Genomic DNA, 20609 nt, shown 5'->3' on the forward strand with positions numbered 1-20609 from the left:
TATACACAAATGTGTGCAAGGTTTACTGAATTGACTATATTTTGTCCAGTGAATGTAACTAGCTTCCAAACAATTAGGGCCGATGTGGAATTAGACCAGTTGATGGTAAAACATGTATGTGTAACCTTTGGCGCTGAACTCCTGAAAGGTAACGTCGATCTTCTTCTTGAGTTCCTCAAAGGAACGGACGAGGCCGGTTTTAAACTTTTCTTTGTCTTTCGACAGCGTGGTGTCGCTGTTAATCAACACCTGCTGAAACCAAATCCACTTGTCATTCAGTTCCTCTCGCATGACCTGAACCTGCAGGCGCAAATAAGACACAACAGATTAAAGCCATGATTCGTTTCTTCAGAATCACATCACTGATAGGAGAACCGAACACTGAAATAGATTTAACACATCATGTAAAGAATTAGCGTAAGCATTCAGTTATTTCTATAGAACTGGTAATATTTTGATGTCTAATCTTTATACTAATATCTTGAAGAGAATGGAAACCAGAAGCTGTGTTAAACCAGAAGCTGTGCTAAAACGGAAGCTATGCTAAGCTGAAGTATCGCTAGCAACTTAACCATAGCTTCCACTGTTGCATAAATTCTGTTTCAGCATAGCTTCCTTTGTACTTTTGGTTGTTGTGGCTGTAGGTGGTGTGTTGGGGCTACCACATTTTGTTGACCTTTCTGGGCAACCATATGAAAAGGCTTTTTCAGAAGCTACAAAGATACCAAAAAGCTTTCTAACCTAATTTCTGCCCGCCAGCTACCACTGTTTAGCTAGATTGTAACATAGGGAAAATGTTAGAAACGTTAGCATGATCTCTCAGCAAATTTTAACTGATATACTATGAGAATAAAACCTGAAAGTTAATATTAAACAACTAATTATCTATTTACACTGGTGTGACACATCAGTAAGAGGTAGGAGGCTCAGTACCCAAGAAAAAACAAGGAATGTTTTAGGTAATGTAACATACTTGGCAAAGATGTGTGACAATACAATACTGTAACTTCTTCTGTGGTAATAAAGCTTCTAGCTGTTATTTCTTAAAAATATATACATATATATTAACCATTTTAAGCAGTGTTAACTTTTGCCTATTGAAAATGTACTCCTGTACCTTGAATACATTTCTAGGCATTGTTAAGAAGTGGCATACTTACGCTGTGCTCCACTTCGACTTCATATTTGTCGAGGATGGCAAATCGTTCATGGATGAGAGGAATCTGAGCTTCTGTGTTGGCCAAATTGCTATTGAGATTCGCTAGGAGAGTCAGGCTATCACTTAGCTCTTCAAGGGTCTGCGGCGGTTTCATCAACCTGAACATAAACAACGACGATTATTAAACTCAAGGATTTCCCCCATATTCTTCCAGAATTTCATTTATTCACTGGACTCCTTTATGTCAGAGAACTGGTCCTAGCTGTGCACTTTTATCATATAAATAAGATTTGATGTATGATAAGAAATGGCTGCACACCTATCAGCATTGCTTTGCATTGAGTCGTAAAGTTCTTTTAGACAAGTGCTTGCTATCTCGCTGAGAAGCTGTGTTAACTTCTTCTGCCACTCGTCGCAGTGTTGCACCAGGGTGGACTTGAGCGGCGAACAGTCCAGCATCACAAACTGTATGGAGATGATCGTCTCTTCCTGTTGAATACTGCTGGCGTTCTCAGTGTATCTGGGAGGACCACAGGAACACTGTTTGTGATCCTAGTCAACCATGTCTTTGCAAAACACACTGAATGTATTTGCAGAAACTCCTCCAACAGAAACAGAGGAATCGCATACCTTTGTATATCTGCATCAAAAGTCGATACTGAAGTGTTGGCTGTCCTGTAACGTTGTATAATGTAGTCTTTGATGTTCTCCCAGATGGGCCTGTATTTGCCCCAGCTCTTCAAATAGGCCTCCAGTTGCCTGGCATTGGCTGACATCCCTGCCATAATTGCAGCCTGGGTCTTAATAATCCTTTCGTCTCGCTCTGAGTGATCAAACAGAATCGAAATGGGGAGGATGATAAAAATCATTCAGCTTCTTATGAAAATATTTAAATCCTTTTAACTTTTCTATATTTTGTCATGCTACAACCATAAGGGAGGCCAATGCATTTTATTTAGGGGTAAGCATACAAAAAATGTACGCCACACTTTTGAGATATTTATTTGACTTCACAATTGTGCGCTCATTTATGTTGCTACATCCAATAAAGTCAAGAATAATGAAGTGTTAACGTGACAAAATATGAAAAAGCACTAAAGCAGGTGTACGCTATGATATATATTTGTTTCCAACCTATGCTGACGTATATGGGGAGAGCCAGAGACTCTTTGTCGGAGAGAAGCTCGGGGAGACGCTTAAATTCAGAGATGATTTTGATTAACTGAGGCAAAATGTTCACAATCTGTCCAAGCTTCTGCAGAGACGGCGAGAACTCCAGCTGTAAACAACAACAACAACAAAAAACGAACTGGATTACACAGGAAGGAGATTATTTAAAATACAAATTAAGCATTACAAAACCTCTTTTATATTTACATTTAAATTTAGGATCACCTTAGACCTCACACATTGCCCAGAACTGCTAGCTCCAGGAGAGATCTACCCAAGTGCCTGAATTTCTGTTTGTTCTGTTCTTATCGATTTAAAGGTCAATATTATGTGTTTAACAACCACAGAGTGCCATTTTACAGCACAATCAAGCAACCTTCAGTTGTCATAAAAATATTGTACACATCAAATATTACTTAAAGAAAATTGGACTTTATAATTTAGCTCCTTGAAATTGGGTCTCTGTCTCTTTAAGAAACTCCTGCTCTCTCTGAAACGTTTTGCACAGCAGAAAGGTTGCCAGATTAAAAGAATTTTCAAACATGCATTTTGGATGAAGGAATAACACTCTAACTTCACATAATACGGTCCCTTTAAAAAAATGTGATTTTTCTTATAACATTCATTGTGGATGTTGGCCTGTTTGAAGAGAAATCTCTAGCTTACAGCATCACAGTAGTTTTAAAAGGCGGCGTGAGTCTGCGTTACCTTTGGCACGCTTTGAGGAGTCGCCTGCCGCAGAAGCACCAGCACTTTGAACAGCGGACTGGGCGATGTCTTGTTATCCCCGGTGATGGCTCTGCTTAGTTTCTTCATGGAGTCCCTGATGTTAAGCCGGAATGCCTCTTCCACTATGTGGTCCACCTTCTCTGAATACTTCTCCCAATGTGCCTGGACCTACAACATCGGAGCTCAAGTTTTTTGGTTTTACAAAGTACACATTTGTGGACAGCAAATTATCTTCTGTGAGGAAAAGGAAAATTTATCTTTGACACATTTATTTAGATCTATTTATACAGAGCCTTGCAAAGGTATTTATACCACTTGTTGGCTAGCCCTTTACTCAAAGAGATCCTGTATCAACTCTGGATGAGCTGCAGAGAGCCACTGCTGAGATGGAAGAATCTGTTGACAGGCCAGGTGCTAACTATGCATGGCACAGATATTAGATTAGATATTATGAGTTATTTGAAGAATTGCAATAAGAAGACCATTGTTGGAAGAACGTCGGGTATCTGTAACATGCTACAACAAAGAAAACATAGCATATCTGGCTTGAGTTAATGATGGACGGAAAAAAAAATCTGTTAGAAGCCGCAAAAGACTTAAAGCTGGGGTGGAAGTTCAATTTTCAGTACAACAAGGACCCAAAACATACAGCAAAGGTTTAGATTTAAGCATATTAATCAGATGAAGTGGTCCAGTCAAAGTGCAGATCTAAATGCATTTAAGAATTTGTGCCAAGACTTGAAAAAAAATTACGCTCATACATGGTTTCTACAAAATCTGACTGTGTGAAGAAACATGGACAGGAATTTGTCTCAAGAATCTAACTGATATAAATCAGTGAACACTTGTCTCTGAAACTGCAGAAAAAGATGTCATAGACAGTACTGACTTAGGAGAGGGGGAAAAAGGTGCAGTTTGTCCTTTCACATTACAATTCCGAATTATTTTGTAAAATCTGAATAAAATGCAATAAGGTTTGAGGCCGTAATGTGACAAAAAGTGCAAAAAGTTCAAGGATGTAAATACTTTTGAAAGGCAGTCTAGATCTGGGCCAATTCTCTTTCCTTTGCATAGCACTTTTTTTTTAACATATTTGTTAAATAATATTTTTTTAAAAAAGCACACTTAATACTTCAGCAAGTGATTTTGAAGCATATAAAAGCACAAAAAACAAAGTTCCAACCTCAGCTCCATCGCCGGCAAAGATGGTGTGAATCTGAGTCATGATGTTAACGATTTCCTGGTGTACCGAGCGCAGCACTTTGAGACGGCTCTGCTGGTGAGCGTTCTGGTCATCCTCAAATTCCAGGTTTCTGGCCAACAGAAGGGGCGGGAGGGGAGAATGACAGAACCAGTCAGCTGATTCGTTGCTTAAAGATTTCGTGTTTGGTTGGTGTGCCATCATAGTGACACAACAAAGAAAGAAATCAGAACTTATTACCTGTACACTGTCTTCCCATCTATTTTAACCAGCAAAGTTTCACTGATCTGCCTACAGAGGTTGGAGATGGACAGATTGGAAACTTTGTAACCATCAATGACAGACTGCACCTGGAGAGGTAACGGAAAGAGAGAAAAGAAGGAGGCGTCCGCTTTATTAAAGAAATCAAAGCAGGCTGTAATCCCAAGAGCAGAAAAAAAGGAAGGCTGTGAATATTAGTTTCTATGGTAGACAATTTCCATTGTGTGTTGAGGTACATTAAGGTACATTCAGTGTTAGAACTGTTGAAACAGGCAGTTTAAAGTGTTTTTAGTGGATGTCTCTAGTATTGGTGGATTGTAGCAATTTGCCAACAGTCGTGGTGCCTGTCCTCCATGAATACCGAGGCTCCACTGTATTCAAACGCTACAGAGAGAGCACTAGCAGGTTCGTGTCAAACCTTGTCAATGTGGATAAGGGAATCGTTGATGAAGTGGTTCGAAGCTCCTTGGGACAACCAGAGCAACTTGGTCATGCCGGGCTCCACCTTCTTGTCAAGGAAACGGACCCGCTCCCGGAACAGGCGCAGCTCTTCACGAGAGAGCATTCCAACAATCCTGACAACAAAAAACAACACTGCAGAAATTACAAAACAAAAAAGTTGAATGGTTTATAGGTAACTTGAAGGTGGGTGTACTGTGATCTACAGTTGAAGGAAGTGTAGATGAGACCTGTTGTAGTTCCTGATGAGCAGCAGCACTCTCTCCCGGAGGAGCCGGATCTCCTCCCTGCTCTGGTACATGTCGGACACAATCTGTGGGATCTCAAACTTCATTCGGTCCCAGTACTGGATCTCAGAAAACAGCCTCAGCAGGTTGCTGGATCAAACAGCGTTTGACATAAAGTATTTTCATTAGTTATGGGGAGACAAATCTTCATGAAACCACTGATTGTGGTTCTGATCCGTGTTTTGCCAGCTCAATGTTATAAAACAGACTAATTATGGGTTTATCCAGAGAGGACATTTAAATATTCAAAAGAAAATGCAGCTGGGTAAGCTAAAATACCTAGCCTCCATGCTACCTGACACACTATTGGCTGGCAATTGCAAAGCAGCCAATTAAGATATATTTCAGTACTACGATCGCTCTAACTGGTCTGGGACTTTCAGTTGGTCTGTTGAAAAAAGTTTAAATGCTCAATTCCATTTTTTTTAATTTTTTTATTTTGCCGAAATCCTATATTCTTCTTTTTAAATGGTGGTTTATACTACTAATTACAGATCACCGCAATCAGGTTTCCATGTGAAAGGTTTGCAACCCGAAAGCAACCCGCATTTTGGAGCTGGGGCCGGGGGGTTGAAAAACAGAAAATGGGCCGTTCAGACTGTCATAAAGTATCGGATGAGGATCGCATGCGGGCGAGAAAATCAATTTGGAGTCTCATTTGCCTGCTGTGTGAACGGAGCCTAAGGTTGAGCTTCTTGACATTAAACTCAACTAATCAAACATGTGGTTTTAGTAAAGATATGCTAGAAAGCACCTCATTCCTACTGAGAAAATACTCCATTCTAATCTTTAAGTCATTTAATGATACCCATAAACTTTGAGTAAGTTGGTGTCTATGGTATTTGACACGTAAAGTATTACATTTCCAGATTGTTTTTTTTTTAATTACAATGAATTTTATATTTTTGTGAAAATGGTAAGTTTTTCAGTGTTTGTGTCTAACATTGATGCTCTTAGATGAATTTCATTTTTCAAGCCAAACTGCCTATAACCAAAGACACTCAAACAAACCCAGAGGCACAAACTCAATTCACGACTTCTTCTTTCTGTTTTTCTGATTTTGACCTACTTGTCGAAATTGATTTCCAGCCTGGAGGGAGTGCCCTTGAGGCGCACCAAGAGAGTCTGCTGCAGTTTCTTCAGGTACTGTCCATCCAAGTTCTGGGTCCATTCAAAGAAGCTTTTCCTCACCATCTCCTCCAGGATGTGGTTCGTCTGCCCAAAGGTAAAAATGATGTCTTTGCGGCTCTGAGATTCCGGCATAAAGGAGCACTTGTGAAGGATCTGGAAGAGATCACGAGTAACGGTAAGAAATGGATTTTTACTCAATTTCGGAGCAAAAGAGAGACGGATACATATACCTGCATGGGTTTTTCTAGGCGCTGCTTGAGAGCTTTGGCCCACATGACCTGCCCCACAATTTGTGGTATGTGATCAGGATAACAGCGACCCTTCTGCTCCGCTGTCTCCTTCACCACGTGAAGCTCTTTGCTAAAGATGCGGTACACTTCCTCTGACTTCTCCTCCATTGTGCGCCGTATGGCCTGTGACGGCGCAGATCAACATGAGAAGAGAACGTCAGAGAGAACAAACTGGAAAGGCTAAGGATGGGAATTTAAAAGGGTTTCTGTGGGGTAAAAATGAAGATGTCGTGAAATGCGAGTGTTCGTCAAAACACCTTGCGCGTGGACATAGGACTGAAAATGTCCAGCAGCCTGACTCCTTCCTGAACTGTGTTCACGGTCCGGAAAGCTGAGTTCATCAACTCCTGGGTCATCATTTCCAGATCCTTTACAAATGTACAAAACCTAATAAAACAGCAAACCATCACATAAAGGTAGACATGAACAACAACACCAAGTCAACCTGTAGCAGAGTGGTGCAGAACATCCACTCCAATCATTTTTACTTCTGAGCTGAGCTGTTTTGGTTCTTTGCTATCCCGAAGCCCCAAAATTAAAATGTAAAAATGCTGCAGCAATCTAAAGGGAGAAATGATGTGTGGGGGCTGTTTGCGAAGTTAAACATTCAAAAATCAGAAATAATTTGAGTCACGAGAGGAAAGCAATGGTAGTTCTTTTTTTTTAAATGTCATATTTTCACAGCTGGTTCACAGAGCTTAAGTGTGTTTTCACACTTGATAGTCTGATAGATTGAGGACCAAAGTTGCAACATCTGTTGCATTTTCAGCTGGTGCAGGTTTGCTTTCACACTGCACTACCAAGTGAACCAAACCCTTTGAGCAACGTGTTCCCCTCCCCACACATGGTGGCGCTGCACCAAAAACCACTAAAGGAAACGACATGAAAACCTCTGAAGAAGACATGAGCACAACCTCCCTCTTCAGGACATGTAAACAAAACTGGAGTGGCGTCGGATTTTAGCAGTTGTAGGATTTCTCTTCCATGAGCCTTTTGTCCTACAAGTGCTACATTCATATTATGATTTAGGTTGTATTTACCCAGAATGCCATGTGGTTTAGTCTGCCTTTTGCTTTTGTAGTGGTATCCAGTCTGCTTGGAATTCACACATGCATTAAAGATGACTTTAACCATACCGAGATGTGGGTTTTTAGGCAGACCAGAGTTTGCTTTTTTTGGTCCACAAAAAATTGCACATTTGATTTGATTGCACATTCACATCTTCTCAAACAAACCGGACTTTCCAAACGAATGAATCACAGTTTGATTAAAGCAACTAAGCAGAGATGGTCTGAATGCACCCTAAATCTTTCATGGCTCATGTTTACCTTGAGATATCTCTATATCCATATAGCATAAGCTAAGTGCCTTTTACTTTACTTTGCCATCATCACTTCACTGCATTTATGTATTATTGTCAATCAAGTTTTCTATTATTTTCCTTTTACTTTCTTTAAAAGTAAAAGGTCAATTGTAGTAAATTTAGTTGCATTTTTCAGTTGTTTAGTGAAACGACTGGTATATTTAAGCATATTCCATATATGCACACTAATGTAAACAAGCAACACAGATAAGTCACATGGAGCAGTAGTGGTATTTACAATCTCTCCTTGATGACTATGGATCTGACAGGAATGGGCTGAGAGTTATTATTGCCCTTCATTGTTTATTTCAATAAGACTGAATGAAGAGATTGTAAACTAATTAACTCGATAACAGCCATTAGCCGGAGCCATTAAGAGCCAGCACTGCTGTGTTTTCTTCCTGCTAATGCGGCTCCGTGTCTGACCCCTCCAACCTAATGTTCATGTCAAGGAAAATATGAAGGATTATTTACATTGGTAATTGGAGTTGTAATGTGTTAGTCTGCTAAATATAGATTTATGGAGCATTTTTTTTTAACCTAAACCAGAGTCGACGCAGAAAGCAGAGGTGTTGCTGTGACAGATACTGATCGGCTCTTGTACGTTCACACTATTCTTTAATGATCTGACAAAAGTAACATTTTTGGCATATTTTCAACAAAACAAGCAAAAAATAAAATAAAATTGTTGATATTACCAAAAGCCAATTGCCTACAATACAATAAAAATCTGTTTTGGACAAACTTATGTTTCAACTAATCAAAACTTTATTGATGTGTTCATTCAATTTGTTGGTGTTAAAAATTCTGGGAGAAGACCTTTAAACTTATACAATAAAAGAATAGTCTAAAATATTTGTCATCTAAAATCAGTTATCTAAATGTAGCTTCTGGAAGTTAAGTAATAATTAAATTACATAAAGATAAATGCCTGGTAGATTACCAGTATTTTGATTTTACAGCACAATTAAGTAACTGTTACCATAGGTGGTTATAAAATTTTTTTTGCATCACTGTCTTGAAATGACCGTCTGTTTCTTTAACAGGTTTCTACCCTTTTTCACTCTTTGCTTTCAGCACGCCATCATCTCAGTTTTTCTCCATGATGCTGTTTACAACTGTTCTTAGGAGCTCAGCAGGCGCGCAGCTATGCCAGGTGATTACTAACTGCTGCTGCCGCTAGTCTAGAGGAGCTGAATGTGGAGGTGAGGGAAGGAGTGCTCTGTGAGGCGGAAGTTCGGCTAGGTACTACAGCTCCAAGGAGGGGCTTTGGGTAAAACAGCAGCGCTTTGTCTGAGCAGGTGTTAAGGTACCTGCCAATGGCTGCCAGAGAGACCCAAGGATTTCTCAACCATCCATGAAAGGATCAAAGCAAAACTTCAAGTATGTTTTTGATGCGGGAGAAACAATAAAGCATCATATAAAGCTCAATGTACATAAAAATCTCCTCCACCTCCTTTAAATCTGATCTGTTCATGACATTTGAATTATACATGACACTGAACTTCTGGAATAGTCCAAACCGATGGGGGTTCTTACTCTAACAGCTTGAAAAACTAATAAGACTAAATGACTCATCAAGAAACAAAAACAAAGAAGTCTAGCTGTAACGTTCATCTCTAGCAACAGGTTTTGCTCTAAACTGAACGCAATAACGGAGGCATACCAACCTGCTGAACTCCTTACTCCACGTGGGATGATGGACATCAAGGATCCCCTTGCCAAAGGTCTGCAGGTTCTGCAGTCCTTGTTGGAAACTGGTCTCTATCTTCAGCAGGTTGCGGGTCAGCTCTGGTCCGGCGCTGCCTCTGAAGCAGGGCATGTCTCTCTGCTCGCCATCCTCCCAACGGGCAAACTGGTACTGGCAGTCACAGATCTGATGGATTATGGGAATACATACAAAAGCAATAAACAATAAGTACAATGCAAGAAGGGGTTGTCATGAATAAAACAATGCTGCAAATAACAACAACAGCACTGCTTAAAACCCTTCGTGTCCTAAATTTAAAATCTCCACCTGGATATTTTTGCGTATTTTAATTGTACGCAGTTTTTTAAATGTCCTGAGTAAATATATATTTGCCCATTTTTCCATAACAACTGGAACTTTCAATATCTAGCAAATTATTTTCGCAATTTGCTATTAAAAGAGTGACCCTCAGATTAATTTCACTCCCTGCTACGGTGGGGGTGAAATTACAGGAATAACCCGAGATTGGCTGGAAAGCGCAACGTCTCCCCTTTCAGAAACCTTTGGAACTTTTCAGATAGCGCGCAAAGTGTGGCGGAATTACAGTAAAGCAAATCTGGTTGGATCGCCGGCACTGCGTTAAGGTTAAGGTTAAGGTTAACTTACAGGGTTAACCTTAGCTAGCTGCAGTTGTTTCACTGGAATATATTTTCTTGCTGCCGGTACACAGGGAGCAGTAATTCTCAATTTCTCCCAGAATTTAGTCAGATGGATTTCTGATTCTGGCTACAGTTGCCGTTTTCTGAGGTTACTTCAAATCATTCTGAAACGATGACTCAGCGAAACCAGCACAAAAAAACAAACAAAAACAAAACAATCAAACAAAGATAAACTGACCTCAAGGAGGTTTCTGAGCCTCAAAATGAAGGCATCAATCCCCACGAAAAACTTTGTTTTGTCCAGAACCCAGCCTTTGTGAGAATACCTGCCAGGAGAGAAGCAGAAGTAGACTGCTACACCACAGATAAACTGCAGATACTTTCAAATGCAAACTGTTCAACTTTAAAGACTCTTCTAAGAGTTTCCTGGTTAAGACAGGAAGTATGTACAGAAAGTGATGTGCATGTTCACTATCTGTACTTAACATGGGCAGAAATAAAAACAAAAATAAACAGAAAAGCCAGTTTCAAGTGTAAATAAATCCTAAATGCGTCCAACCTCTTAATTTTTCAATCATTTTTTACTGCAGTCGTTTACAATATCCACATAACGAAATACTTCCAACCACATTGGCCTCTGAGAACGTTTCAGAAATTCAGCAGAGAGGCTACTTTTTGACCTACTTGTGATGAAGCTTTGAGACATGCATGTAAGTGTCCTTCCAGGACGTGCAACACTGGATGCAGTCGTCGAGGATTCGCTTGCTGGACGACAACTGGCCCTCGAAGATATCGTCCAGAGAGATGTTTTCACTACACAGACGGATGATCTCGTTACTCATCTGAAAGTTTGCAGAACACAAACATTTGTCACCTTAAGTGTTCTTAGACAGGGTTGAGTTTTTATTCTTTTGATGAAAAAAACAAAACAAAACAAAAAAAAAACATAATTACATGATTTTTTTTTTTTTTACTTGTGCAGTTAATTACATCCAATTATGGGACACTGTTGACTGAAAATAGAAAGCTGAAAAGAGTTTATGCTACATATAATTTACATTTAAACTGCATGTATAATGTCCACACCCACCCATAATGGTACGGAGTGTCAAAACGGACAAAATTAAACAGATAAGTACATATTAAATGTACAATTAAATCAATAAATATAATTCATTTAGAAGACAATTTATTAAATATGCAACTAGGTCACTAAAAGTGAAAACTTATAAAAGTAGATACTGATAATTGATTGAACAATGATTTTATTTGATGCATTGTATTGATTGAATTTTGTCCCCTTTGGTCCTCCATACAGTGGGGCTCAGTTGGGTCAAAAAATGTTTGTCCACATTCTAAAGCAGGAATGTCAAACTCAATTTCACCGAGGGCCACTTCAGCATATTGGCCCCCCTCAACGGGCCACATTGACGGTACAAATCAGGAGTGCATCCCTGCTAAAACACCCCAGACAAAAGGTTGACTTCCCTCATTCAGTTCTGTAGAGGCTTATAATGAGTCAATGGTCCAGTTGTGTTAGAGAAGGAATGCATCTAAAGTTGCAGATGGTAGCTCTGGAAAACTAGACTTGGGCACCTCTAGCATAAATGTATAAAATACAATGTTAAAAATAAATTAAACACCTCATATTGTTAAATAACTGATTTTATGTACTGAAGTTTTAAATATTACATTTGAGTTTCCATGGATGCTCAGTTTAAAAATTACAATATTTAAATCAGTGTTTAAAGGTAAGCAAACAAATAATAAAAACAAGTCACATGGGCAGACATTATAGACTTTACGCAAAGATTTAGTCTCAGAGGCAACTGAAATCAATTAATTAAAAAAATCCTTTCTGAATATCATCTCATGGTCTCTGAATTAAATGCGTCTTTCTGACCGGGAGCTGACAGAGTTATGGACCGGACGCTTTGGAGCGTCTGGTTAGGAAGCGCATTACAAACCTTTGGTTGAAATGTAGTTTGTAGTCAATTCGTGCTCAAAATCTATTTTAAGTCAATCATCAGCCTATAAAATGCTGGAGGGCCACATGTGGCACACGGGCCTTGAGTTTGACACATGTGCATTACGCCATAGAACTGCCAATTGGTAGCTTCGATTTCAAAGAAGCCAACATTGAAGTCGATTGACAAATTAACCATCACGAAAGAGGAAGGCTCTTGTTGTCTCACTGCACCCCAAGAGATGCATAACCTACAAAATCTGTTTCTGTCTGGTTTCGAACCAGAGACCTTTTGCGTGTAAAGCAAACATGATAACCACTACACTACAGGAACTGAACTTCTCTGCTTTGTTTCAGTTTGAGGTTCCAAAGTTGATAATGTGAGATGCAACGCATGAAAATTTCAACTGAGGTTTGCACTCAGATGCCTGGATTCAGAGTACAGACCATGATACCACAGAACCCTTGTTGACCTTTAGTAAACACCTGTGATGAATAGAACATGCAAAATCTGTTTCTGTCTGGTTTTGAACCAGAGACCTTTTGCGTGTAAAGCAAACATGATAACCACTACACTACAGAAACTGAACTGCTCTGCTTTGTTTCAGTTTGAGGTTCCAAAGTTGATGATGTGAGATGCAACACAAAAATTTCAACTGAGGCTTGCACTCAGATGCCTGGATTCAGAGTACAGACCATGACACCACAGAGCCTTGTTGACCTTTAGTAAACACCTGTGATGAATAGAACATACTAAATCTGTTTCTGTCTGGTTTTGAACCAGAGACTTTTTGCATGTAAAGCAAATGTGATAACCACTGCACTACAGAAACTCGTGCTCTTTGCAGTGTTCCTGGTAGATGATCCAAAATTTGTTAGAGACTAACGTCAATGATGGGCATGGAACAATGTCAAATACTTACAGATCCTCTCAGAGAGCACAGTAACTTGAACAAACTCAGACTTATACTTGTGCCTAATTTCACATTACAGTCCATAAACAGCCTGGGATCAAAAAATTGTATTGAATATGTCATTAGCAGAGACAAATGGTTCTACATAGACTTGGCTAAATGGCTAAAAAATAAAATCAATACTTACAAATAAAAGATGGTTCAAAAATAAAATTAACACATTAAAATAAAAAATATCTCTGAAATACAATCACTTGAAAATTAAAAATGGTTCAAAAATAATAACACTTCAAAATACAAAATCTCTGGAAAATAAAATATTATGTATGTTGTTTTGAAAAACATTAGAATATAAGCACTTTTATCAAATCTTCATTGTGGTAAGATCATGTAAGTTCTTCTTAAATCCATGGAAACTTAACAGTTTGTAAGGTAGGTGAGTTAGCTCGGCAGGTTAGAGCACCGTGCTGGTAATGCTGAGGTTGTCGGTTCAAATCCCGTACTGGTCACTTTGTGTCTAAGGTCCTTCAGACAATCAATACTTCAAAATTAAAAATGGTTCAAAAATAAAATCAATACTTCAAAATTAAAAGTGGTTCAAAAATAAAATCAATGCTTGCAAATAAAAATGGTTCAAAAATAAAATCAACACCTCAAAATAAAAAATGGTTCAAAAATAAAATCAATACTTCAAAATTAAAAATGGTTCAAAAATAAAATCAACACCTCAAAACTAAAAATGGTTCAAAAATCAATTAAAAATGGTTCTACAATAAAATCAACAGTTCAAACTGTATAATGGTGTCTGTTCAGTCCATAAAGGAAGCCTGGGATCAAAAAATGTATTGAAGATGTCAAATAAAAAATGGTTGGGAAGCACATTACAAATCTTTGGTTGAATTCAAGTCTCCATTACAGACCAGAGAAAACTAAAGAGAATGAATGCAAAGTTGTGTTAATCCATTTGAGGAGCCGGCAGTTTATCTTGAGGAAATAAATGGAAATGCAAAAGTTAATTAGACTGCAACATGCGCTGTCCGCGGCTCCGCCGCTGCGAAGAAGTAGAAACCGCTGGAAGTAACTCACCCAGCAGATTTAACAAATGGAGCCTTCTGGGTTCACGTAACCCAGGAAAGAAAGAAATAATCCTGGTAAAAGCGCACACCGGACCGCACAGGATAAAACACTCACAGAGTTCAGTTGATCTGTTTGGATCAGACAGATCCAACTGACTGATAGCGCAGATTTTTCTGCAGATGGGAACCAGGAGGAAGTGCGTTCAGACCCCAGCGGGTGAAGTGATGCTAATTTAAGTGAAGTCGCTTTATTTAATTTATTAAGTTATTGGGGCCTCAGTCAGTGGTTTTTGTCACTATGGAGAAAAATGTAGATACATTTATCTGCTTAATCTGTGATGGGATCAGGATTCACGGTGAATATTGACTAAGTAGCCGATGTTAATATGATTGTAATTTCACGGATAAAAATAGTACATGACCGATTTTTTTTTATGTTGTCGGTCAAGATAACGGATAACAAAAAAAGTCTAGCGCGACCTGCCGCCCTGACACCAACTCACACATCTTCATTCAGTCTTACTTGTAAATCGATTTTTCTTTTCTTGGACGTTTTGATGTTAGCTTGTTAATGTCTCAGTTTTATTCGCTGGGAAAATCAATAAGCAGCTTGAGGTGACTCTGCTGCTCTCTAGTGGCGAGAAGCCGTAATGTTGGCTGGTAACAATCGGAATGCATTGTGGGAGATGTAGTTTGTAGTCAATTCGTGCTCAAAACCTATTTTACGTCAATCATCGGCCTATAAAATGCTGGGGGGGCCACATAAAATGACATGGCGGGCCACATGTGGCCCGCGGTCCTTGATTTTGACACATGTGTTCTAAAGTGAGTTTTAGATCCTAACATGTTGGTCAAAGTTAGCAATGATAATTACAGAGAATATAAAAAGTCTACATATCCTTGGTACTTGGTTTTTCTGCCAGAAATAAAACAGAAGTAAGCAATTAACATTTGGCACCTTTAATGTCTTTAATGCGACCAACATGTTGCATTATTTTACTGTAAGACAAATATATTAGCAGGAACAACAATGTCTGTAGATAGAGCGCAATACCCAAGTGTGAATGCCTGTACAAGGAATATCTTGTTGAGGAAATTTTCTTTGGTTTGAGACTTACGTTATGTACATTATGACTGTTACTGTGCAGATAACAACTACACAGTAACAAAGGTAGACTGGACCATGTGTCCCCAATATAAAAATGAAAAATAAAATCCTTTCACATCATCATCATTTTAGCAAGAACCTGAAGATTTTTGGCTCCAAACCGACTTTAGGAATATTCAACGTTCAGCCAACTTGGAAGATCGCATCAAATAAAACTCTCTGAATTTTGGCTGAAAGTTGAATTTGGTTTTATCATTGGCAGATTTCAGCCAAGCCGCCAGCACACATGGAGGAAATTAGAGGTGTCCGTCCGCCGCGTACCTGGCAGAAGAGCCCGGTGATTTTCTCGTTGCTGTTGTAGGAGGGTGAGTTGACCCAGATGATTCGAATGAGAACCACAATGTGTCGCAGCTTTGAAGCAATTTGTTTTGGCCTGAGATGGGAAAGCTCTTCACAGGGCTTCTTAAGGATGGACAGGAAGGTCAGGTTTGACTCCGCCTGCACCGAGCATTCCTAGGCAGAAGGATATTATGGAGAGGTGATGGTTATTACTTCTTTCTGTCTTTAATAACATTAGCAAGACATTTTAACTCGCTATGGTTCTCAAAGGACACATTCTTTTATTTTGTAAACCTAAACTACTCAAGTTGTCCCACTGAAAAATAGTCTTCCAAATGGATAATGACCCTCAGCATTAGGACATCATCGAATGACCTAATTAGATAATTAGATAATGAAACGTGGTTTCTTGGTTGTCCAATGTTAGAGAAAGAAATAGCTTGTACATTTTTCTATCCAATGCAAATAAAGACCAGGCAAACTTTTCCATCAACTACCTGGAAAACAGTTTCACCTGTAGTTCTGCGGCGAGTTCTTGAAAGCGCTGCAGGTATAAGGACTTGGCCAGATACACGATCTTCTGGATGTGTTTGATGCCTGGCTTCTGCAGCTGATTGCTGATCTCCAACAGCTTGGTGGAGAGACTCTTCCAGAACTCAATCTCCTGCAGCGGGCCGCTCTGTTCCCTCTTGTCCACGTTTTCTTGGATGTTCAGTAACTCTCTGATCTGATCCGTCCAGTGGATTATCATAACTGGAGCAGAGGGTAATAGGTGAGTCAGAAAACAGGAAATGGGGGGCGGGGGTCTACAGACTTCCAGAAGAGATGCAGGTAAGTTTAACAACACAGCATCTCAGTTGTGGATTGTGTCGAGCTTTTCGTGTGAGTTACTACCGCAGATGAGTGTGAAAAGCTGCTTTTCGCCAACATTCCCACATGAACTACGTTCAAACCTTAAACTCACTCTCCATCCTGTTCACCAGCTTCTTGTCCTTGCTGGCTTCCTCAGCAGAGCACAGTAGGCCTTCCACTGGGATGTACAGAACTGTTCTTTCTACCTTCGTATACAAGTCATCTGCTCCAGAACAGAAACATGTGAAAAACACTGGTACCGACTATGTAGAGAGAAAAACAAAACAAACAAAAAAACACTTTTTTTTCTCTCACCATTAAGGGAAGAGATGAAGTACTGCATGTCCCTGGTATATTCATCCTTAACCTTCTTCTTGTAGCTGCTGTAGGCAACTGGAATGGAATGCAAGCAGATCATGTCCTCCAGCAGCACCCGGAGGGGGTCGTCCCTCATCGTGTCGAACTGTACCACAAAATCAAAGTTCTCCTCTGTGATTACGGCTCCTGGCGTTCGGGTGATGTAGAATAGCTCCTCAATCACCTCCCCCTGTACAAAATTGGAAAAATGTTCAGATGCAGAGCATGAAGAGAAACGGCAAATAATGGTCAACTATAAAACACAGAGTGCAAATATTAATAAGGATGACAGACGAATGAAAAAATACACAGAATTACGATGTGGGCTACCAGAATGACCTCAGCGAGGAACTTGAAGAAGCAATCGTAGCAGACCATCAATTTGGGAATGGCTACGCGAATGTTATCAGAATAACTTAAAATCACTCGTTCTAAAGTGAGAACATTTGTAAGTGAGGAATATTTAAGACAGCACATAATATCTCCCGAAGTTGATGCCCCAGCAAATTAACTTGAATCTCAGGCTGTGTAACACTGAGAACCTCAAAAGCTTGGGACCAGAGGGAGTGGAGGTGTGACGATCTGGATTAATTTAAAGAATCTGAAAGTCAAAGGTGAGACTATCTATCCAACATGACAACAATACCAGTCACGGCGGCAACTCTAGAGCAGATTGGCTGAAAAAGACAACAATCAAGTGTTAAAATGGCCCAGTCAAAGTTCATCCTTCAAGGTGACTTCAATGCCATTGTAGGAAGAGCTTTGCAAAAACAAATGTATTTTATTTTAATCTCTGCTATGTCTTTCATAAATTGAATTATTTAACTAAATGTTGATCATGCAAACCTCAATGTCTAAGGAGGCAAAGCTATAGGTGGATTGGGCCAAAACTGTTTTAACAGGAGGTTGAAGGAATATTCTTATTAGATTTAATCTTGCTTTTTGTTATCTGAAGGTCCTTCCTTCAAAAATTATGAAGACTAATATCAATCCTAATGTGAGTCAGTAAGAGATCCTGTATCTCCAAAAAGCAGTTAAACACCTATCTAATAATGCCATTCCTAAAAATACATTAGCATAAATAAGTCATCAGTTTTTTGATAATTTATTTATTAATCCTAAAGGAAAATGCAAAAGTTGTAACTAATTTACATGACAAGTACAAAAAAGAGAGAGAAAAAAAGAGGGACCTCCTGTAACAGTCTGTATTACTGAAGACACTGTTTTTCTTTGCCAATCTCATGAAGATGATAATAAAGGGAAACTAACCAGTGGCGGCGTTCTGAAATCCACCTGAAGCACGTTTGATCTGTGCATATAGACCACTACAGATCCAATGGAAGTGTCCACAATAAACTTATCGAGGGTCTCCATGTTCTCCTCTGTCCATGTCATCTCAGTGACTCCAGAAATAGACACACAGCTCATGAGCATCTAGAAAGGGAAAAAAAAAACAAGGTGATTCTGTTCAAATATAACGTGAATTGTGATTATTAATTGAGCTTTACCTGACGGATGTTTTTAATGTAATCTTCTTCCATGTTGTTGCTTCTTATTAAGCGTTATCCTTTGACATCAGGGTAACTACGACAGCCTTTTCTATCGACGTTTATATTAATAGTTGGAGCTTATCGAATAGCTAATGAATTACAGTTAGCTTACATAAAGGTTCAGGAAACGTAAAAGTTCAGTGGTTTCAACGTAACTTCTAATATTTTCAGCGTTCAGCAGGTTATAAATGCTTAAGTTACCTTAGTAGCTTTCGGTTGTTCTCATAAACCATAAAAAACTTTTAAAAAGCTAGTTTACGCGTTATGCATATAACTTCATCGCATTTGTTTCTTCTTTTTCCTCCATTTAAACCTGAGCCACTCTCAGTGTGTCAGGGTGTCGTCATGGAAACGAGTAACCGCCGAACTCCCCGGTAGTCATGGGCATTCCAGCTTCTTTTCAAGATCCGGATCATTTGGCTCGGTTCTCAAAACAAAAGAGCCGACTCTTATACACTCCCAAACGGTGCTTCTCAACCACTTCCAGCATTTTCATTTAAACAAGTTTTATTCTTTTGCTAGTGATTTAAAAATGTTAAAATTAGAATGTCATTAAAACGTGTATTTCTGTAATCAGTGAAAACTTTAAAATTTCAATATTTAAAAAAAGAGGTGTTTTGTGTTAGTTGCAAGGGCGTAGGTTCGGTCTAAGTTTTGGTGGGGACCTTGGTGGGGACCTTGACCCCCCCACCCCCGCCCCCACCGGCAGCACAGTGAAATGCCCAAGAGCACCGAACATTTTTGAGAAGGGGGGGGGGGGAAACCACATTGGCTTAATAACCCCCTCCCCCCAACCATATCATACATCTTGTGTATACAACCAGATACAGTCATACTCAGCAGATCAGTTCAAGAACACTTTACTTTTTCCTTTACAAAATTCAGCAAACGTTACAAGTAAGATCAAAAGAAATATCCTCTGGATACAGCAAACACAATTGCAGATAAGAAGAAATCAATAATAACTCCAGGGCTCCTCACCTGGAGCCCTGAAGCTCCAGCCACCTCTCCATCGTTCTGCTCTGCCCCTTGCTCTGCTGTCTGAGCATCCTATGTGAAAAAAATATTACATAATTAACAGACCTATTCTACCTCACATTCAGTGCTGACCTTACTAAACACCGGACTTTACAACAAATGCGTTGCGTGATAGATATCTAACTTATGGGTCCACTCACTGTACTTACAGCCGACGTAGCGAAATAACTTCTGTCTGTCCTTTTCTTTTTTGGTGGCGACATGGTCTCGGAGACTCAGAAGGAGACGCGTGTGCCCAGCTAGCCGCCGCCTTTTGCAGCTAATCAAAGAACGTCCGACGATTCAACTGACTCCCCCTCCCCCCCCCCCGACAGCACCGTTCCGACACGGTCTCGGAGGCTCATAATAAATGTCAAACTAAGGAGCTTCCGTTCCGCGCACCGCCTGTTGCTGCTAATCAAAGATCGTAGATCCACGTTCTTTGAGCCAATATGGCAAAAATTGGTCGGGACTTTTTCATATCCCGTGAATATTGGTCGGGACATGTCCCTACCGTCCCTACCCAAACCTACGCCCATGGTTAGTTGTGATGATTATGACTAATGAAAATCCAATATTAGGTAATAGTACAAATATTTAACACAAACTGGTATGTCCTACAATCATGGGCAAAACTGGACTGAATTTGACAGTTGTTCAAAAGGCAACCATTCCAACATTTTTGCAAAACTCCGTTTCACTTGAGGCTAATTAACTTGTTTCTTTACTATATTTAAATACATCTAGAGGATATTGTCAACAGGCAGCGTAATAAACAGAAATAAATGCTTGAAACGTGTCACTCCTATGACCAAATGTTATATAAATTTCACTTTTTGAAATGAATTGGTGGAGATATTCTAAATGGTTGAGCAGTTTCTGTATGCATGAAAGACTATAAGAAATTTACCACAAAAGCATTTGTACACATGGTTATGCACCCTCCTCCCTCTCAGACAAACCCTGAGGAAGTCTGTGGTTGGTCTTTCAGGACAATCTTTAACTCTGGATACAACCTTGAACTCACCCTC

The 20609-nt window shown here is 39.5% G+C and overlaps 1 protein-coding gene and 1 non-coding gene across 3 annotated transcripts in view; both read right to left on the reverse strand.

Moving 5' to 3' along the window:
* Positions 1-18552, reverse strand: part of dnah2 (dynein, axonemal, heavy chain 2) — a 62704-nt gene extending 44152 nt beyond the window's left edge. Inside the window, exons 1-22 of one of the 2 annotated variants that reach the window (XM_088015468.1) lie at positions 18520-18552; positions 18281-18445; positions 16970-17201; positions 16767-16877; positions 16317-16555; positions 15785-15976; positions 11084-11241; positions 10638-10725; positions 9721-9926; positions 6945-7074; positions 6628-6810; positions 6336-6550; positions 5210-5356; positions 4939-5095; positions 4500-4609; positions 4242-4371; positions 3038-3226; positions 2294-2438; positions 1790-1982; positions 1479-1679; positions 1161-1317; positions 126-300 (exon numbers count right to left, since the gene is read on the reverse strand). In XM_088015468.1, coding sequence (XP_087871594.1) covers positions 126-300; positions 1161-1317; positions 1479-1679; positions 1790-1982; positions 2294-2438; positions 3038-3226; positions 4242-4371; positions 4500-4609; positions 4939-5095; positions 5210-5356; positions 6336-6550; positions 6628-6810; positions 6945-7074; positions 9721-9926; positions 10638-10725; positions 11084-11241; positions 15785-15976; positions 16317-16555; positions 16767-16877; positions 16970-17201; positions 18281-18445; positions 18520-18552 — 3556 coding nt within the window. Of the gene's footprint in view, positions 1-125; positions 301-1160; positions 1318-1478; positions 1680-1789; positions 1983-2293; positions 2439-3037; positions 3227-4241; positions 4372-4499; positions 4610-4938; positions 5096-5209; positions 5357-6335; positions 6551-6621; positions 6811-6944; positions 7075-9720; positions 9927-10637; positions 10726-11083; positions 11242-15784; positions 15977-16316; positions 16556-16766; positions 16878-16969; positions 17202-18280; positions 18446-18519 lie in introns of both variants that reach the window. The other variant, XM_088015469.1, reaches the window with a different exon arrangement.
* On the reverse strand, positions 12878-12950 carry trnav-uac (transfer RNA valine (anticodon UAC)). The gene has a single exon. It is a non-coding gene; the product is annotated as a tRNA-Val (tRNA).
* Positions 18553-20609: the final 2057 nt, after the last annotated feature.

Source organism: Poecilia mexicana, unplaced genomic scaffold (assembly GCF_051168715.1).
Source record: "Poecilia mexicana isolate PSO_F unplaced genomic scaffold, ASM5116871v1 scaffold_18, whole genome shotgun sequence".
Classification (NCBI taxonomy): domain Eukaryota; kingdom Metazoa; phylum Chordata; class Actinopteri; order Cyprinodontiformes; family Poeciliidae; genus Poecilia; species Poecilia mexicana.